At 34.5% G+C, this 5,028-nt stretch overlaps 1 protein-coding gene across 1 annotated transcript; it reads left to right on the plus strand.

Moving 5' to 3' along the window:
• The first annotated feature begins 468 nt into the window (after nucleotides 1–468).
• Nucleotides 469–1,577, plus strand: LOC145047558 (putative 3-hydroxyisobutyrate dehydrogenase-like 3, mitochondrial). Its single transcript, XM_078995853.1, has one exon. The coding sequence runs from the start codon at nucleotides 533–535 to the stop codon at nucleotides 1,454–1,456; it is 924 nt and encodes a 307-aa protein (XP_078851979.1). The 5' UTR covers nucleotides 469–532; the 3' UTR covers nucleotides 1,457–1,577.
• Nucleotides 1,578–5,028: the final 3,451 nt, after the last annotated feature.

Here is a 5,028-nt window from a genome sequence, read left to right on the forward strand (position 1 = left end):
CAATAAAAGTGTTTGTTTTTTTCGTTAATTAGGCGTCTAGGTCAGCAATCAAATCATCACTAAATTTTAGTTTGAAACTTATTCACAAATTATGGTAAAATAATAAAATTTTAATGGAACCGTGTAACTAATGAAACTGATAAACAAAAAAAATCGATCAAATCGTCATTTTTACCGATTATTCATGTTTTTTCATAAATAAATTTTAGTTTGAAACTTTTTCATAAATTATGGTAAAATACTATAATTTTTCTGGATATCTCCCTTTAAAAAAATTAAAAACAAGATGTAAAAGAAATTAAAAATTATATATAAGTAATTTTATATACATTAGAGACTAACCATCCAAGAAATAAAAACTAGAAAGATCATAATATAAAAAGTTAGGGAAAGAACTTGTAAATTTGAAAAACCATACAGACCATTTATGTAATTTTCTCTATGTTAACGAGTAACGACAAAAAACCAAACACTTTTATCGACCAAACACCGTTTATTCTGTATCTCCGGCGGACCATTTTCCTTCTCCACGATGAACAGTCCCTACCCAACACCGATAACCCCATCACAAACCCGAATCGGATGGATAGGCACAGGAGTAATGGGCGCTGCAATGGCCTCCCGGCTTCTATCCGCCGGCTACGTGCTCAACATCTACGCTCGAACCCCTTCCAAAACCCTATCACTCCAATCGCAAGGCGCCCATCTCGTTGACTCCCCATCGGAAGTCGCCAAAGCAAGCGATGTGGTATTCACAATGCTGGGCCACCCATCAGATGTTCGACAAATTGTCTTAGAGAATCCTGATTCAATTCTATCTTCTTTAAACCCGGGCAGTGTCATAATCGATCACACTAGCAGCCACCCAAATCTTGCTAAACAGATTTTTGATGCTGCTCGCGAGAAGAATTGCTGGTCCGTCGATGCTCCGGTATCCGGTGGTGATATTGGCGCTAGAGAAGGGAAATTGGCTATACTAGCTGCCGGAGATGAAGGCGTTGTGAAGTGGCTATCTCCTTTGTTTAATTTAATGGGGAAACCGACTTACGTGGGTGTTGCTGGGTGTGGACAGAGCTGTAAGATTGCTAATCAGATCACAGTGGGTGGGAGTTTGTTGGGGTTGAGTGAAGGACTGGTGTTTGCTGAGGCGGCAGGGCTGGAGAAGAGACGGTGGTTGGAGGCGGTGAGGGGAGGAGCTGCAGGGTCTATAGCGATGGATTTATTTGGGGAAAGGATGATCGGAAGAGACTTTAGGCCTGGTGGATTTGCTGAGTACATGGTGAAAGATTTAGGGATGGGTTTAGATGTTGTGGAGGAGGAGGGTGATAAGGTGGTGGTTTTGCCCGGCGCTGCTTTGTCTAAGCAATTATTTTCCGGCATGGTTGCTAATGGGGACGGTAAGCTTGGGACTCAGGGGCTTATCACAGTTGTAGAAAGGATTAATGGCAAGTCATAAAAAGAGTGTATGAATCCCTCTTTTCCTCTCAATGTGATTAAAAGTTTGTATCATTAATGTATCAAGTTTAAGCTTTGAGCTATTTTGTGAATTGTGATGAAGTAGACAAATTAAGAGATCAGAGTTATTTGGGGTTTTTTTTAGTAGAAACTGAATCATTCAGTGCATGCTGAATGATTAAGACGCCAGGCCTGAACTATTCAAAGATCTGTTGAAAGAGAAATTATAATTTTATCTTTCTAACAAGAACAAATTCAAATTACAAAGATTATAAAAATTATCAAATCTATTTTAATAAATTAAGATTTTTTTTGTCAAACTCTCATTTAATTTTTCAAATATTATTTTGTGGTTATTTTGAACTAATTTTTTTTCCACATATTATTTTAAGAGTTTTTCTATTTTATTAAATTCTACATAATATTTTAATATAATAATTACAATAAATATAATAATAAATGAATATCAATTTTATTAATCAACTTATTTTTTAATTTCAAAATTTCAAAAACTAAAAATTAAAGCTTATTACTTTCTTTTGTTTATTTATTTAAATTTAAAACATAAAAGACATTTTCATTATAATAATTCATTATTTTTCTTATTTTCTTAAAAATTGAAAGTACTCAAATATATTTATATTTAACTTTTTTTTCTTAAATTAACTCATGTAATACATGAGTCTCACAACTAGTAATATATAAAGTAAAATTTATATATTTCGTTGTTTTTACATAATTACATATAGTTCATAAATTTATTAAAATCATTCCAACCTTACATATAAATCATAAATGAGTCCTATTTTAACTCATAACCCCCTCTCCGTAAGTTTGCATACACCCTAAGGATCTATGTTCTCACTAAGATTTGCAAACAACAATTTGAATTCAAGAAACCCTAAAGCACATTGTTATTTTTGAAATTATCAAAAGGTTATAGAAATTACATACCTTTTTTATTATAGTAAATAAACAATGATTATTTCTTGACCTAGCTTTAATAAGCAAGCACCAGAAATTTCATGCTTCTAATGGTTCACACCTAAACCCTAGAAGTTGGAGGCTATTGAAGAGAGAGGGGAAACGATGGAATTTTTGGAATTCCTTTGAGAGGATGTGATGGCCGATGTTTCTAAGGCTATGGAAGGGTTTATATAGGTGATCAAGGAGTCTTGGATAAGGCTTATCCTTTTTGCTTTCCCCCCCCCAAGTTTCCTTAGAGCCCAATAAAGGCTTTAGATCGAAGGGAGTGGTGTGGTTCCAGACTGCAGTTTTGCCACCGTGGCAGCTAAACACCGCCCCTTCAGTGCGGTTAAGGTGTGGCTAAGGCCGCAGTGCGACAATGGAAGGGAGCACTTGGTGATGGTTTTTTATTGGCTGTCGTTCCAAATGCTCGTTTTTCAAACTTTTTTAACTAACTATATATATATAAGGTTTTTAAGATTCGAAAGGGAAGCTACTTGAGGCTAGGAATGGAATTACTTTCAAAAATTCGAGTTTGGGTTTGTTAACAATGGAGGAAATCAGGCAGCAAGAGCTGTGAGAAAGAAGACATCATATTTTCTGAATTTGGCATAATAGGTTCTTGGAGTTTGGTCTACGAACAGAAGAAGAAAAAAAAAATTGCTTACCTTTTCTCTACATAATTAGTTTCAGAAATGACACAATCCACCCTTGACTTATAAGTCCTAATTATTTATTAAAAAAAAGGAGCAAAGTGTGACATCACTCCTTGTGTGTGGTATGAAACCACACTTTCGTGGTAAAATGGTGACATGGCGCCTACATGGCACTGCAGTTTCATGAGGGAGTGTGGCACAACTCCCTCTAGCCTTAGAACCTCTAGAAATCCTCTAGAATTTTCGTCCCCCCTTTAGGGACATTCTAGAATTGCTTAATGTTCAACTTTTGAACATTTTCACCTTTAGTCCTTCCATTTTTAATTATTCCAAATAATCCCAAAATTAATTCCAATTAATTTATAATTGAATAATATAACTTGTAAGTAATATATTTTTTCAAAACATATTAATAAATTATTTATTTTGATTTCTAATTAATTTATTAATCATATAATAAATTAATAAATCAACATGTCTTTCTAAAGAGCATTTAAGTCTCTTAACAAGTTTGAGGGAAACCCAAAAAGACTTTTCTAATAATTCAAGTTTATAATAATTTAGTTACTGGCTTAGACACCTAATCCAACAACTTTCCCAACTATTCTTCTATTTAGAAGTTAATGATTTATTGTATTAGCCATATACTGATAAAACTTCGACACTCTTTGCCAATAGATACATTTCATACCGAAATGTATTACATGCAACATACCACTATTGCCCTTTTCTTCTAATGAAAGTGATTAACGAGTCAACATATGAAACCACATGTTGGTGATATCTTGCAATATTATGCTAATGACTGGTAGTTCAAACCTAAACTATCAGGAGACATCATAATCCAACTAGACTACAAGATGCAACTCTGATACTCTCGCAATAATCTTTCCAACGATGAAGCAACAACTAGATGTTTAGGAAAGCACAATATAAGGGGGAGTCAAGATGACATCAACACTATCTGCCATCCGCTGACATCAACACTATCCTCTATGATTCATAAATGTTATCGCAACTGCTTGATCATCATGGGAAGTTATTCATCTTCTCAGGGGGAGCATTCGTTAAAGCTGAATAGTTAAAACTTCATTCTTACTCTCGGGGGGGGGGGGGGCACGAGCTAAAGAATTCATTGAAGATTAGTTTTGACATCATCAGATAGGGGAATATTGTAAGATCACACCTTATGATCTGATAAGTCAAACATTCTATACATCTATCGGTATTAGCGTCTACAACACCGACAACGTCAACGTAACTTGTTTACCAACGTCAAGAGTAGTATAGTTATTCTATGTAATCTTTTGTATATAAGGTAATGATACAATAAGTATAGAATAGATAAAAGATCTGGTATCCTTGTGATGAGGATCGTTCTTAGTATAAATTAGACACAATCCCTTTAATCATGGTATATACTTGTATAGATTACTATATAATCAACATTAGGGTAAACCCTAATGTTGAGTTCGTCTTGGTGACCGTCTTTGTGAAAACCCATCTTCAGGGTGAAGACAAAAAACTTTCTTGGTGAAATACAATTTGGAGAACTCTCTTTGTTATTTACTTTCTGTTCTTTTTCTTCTTAGATTAAGTTTTGTTTCGCTCTTTATACTTGAAGTGTATATGATCGATACAAACCTTCAGAAACCCCCACTAACACTTGTTAACTACCTTATGAATATAATTACATGCAACAAACACTAGATAACTCTTTGACTACAAGGTCTCACACTACAACGGGTGGACTCAAACAAGAGCTGTGTAATAGTGTTAAACCTAACCTTCTAAAATTACCTAATTTCTATACCATGTAACCTATCATATCCTCTTGATAGTTAACTAGTATTAGCAGTGGTTCCTAAAAGCACAAAGCAAGCAACATTCGAGCATTGAGTTCTAACCAGATTACTGCCTAACATGTCATCCTAATATATCATCCAAAATC

The sequence above is a fragment of the Lactuca saligna genome, chromosome 5 (genome assembly GCF_052625555.1).
Source record: "Lactuca saligna cultivar CGN05327 chromosome 5, ASM5262555v1, whole genome shotgun sequence".
Classification (NCBI taxonomy): Eukaryota; Viridiplantae; Streptophyta; class Magnoliopsida; order Asterales; family Asteraceae; genus Lactuca; species Lactuca saligna.

What these genes read in the sequence shown, in the direction of transcription:
- LOC145047558 (XM_078995853.1), top strand. Translation starts at nt 533, where the DNA reads ATGAACAGTCCCTACCCAACACCGATAACCCCATCACAAACCCGAATC.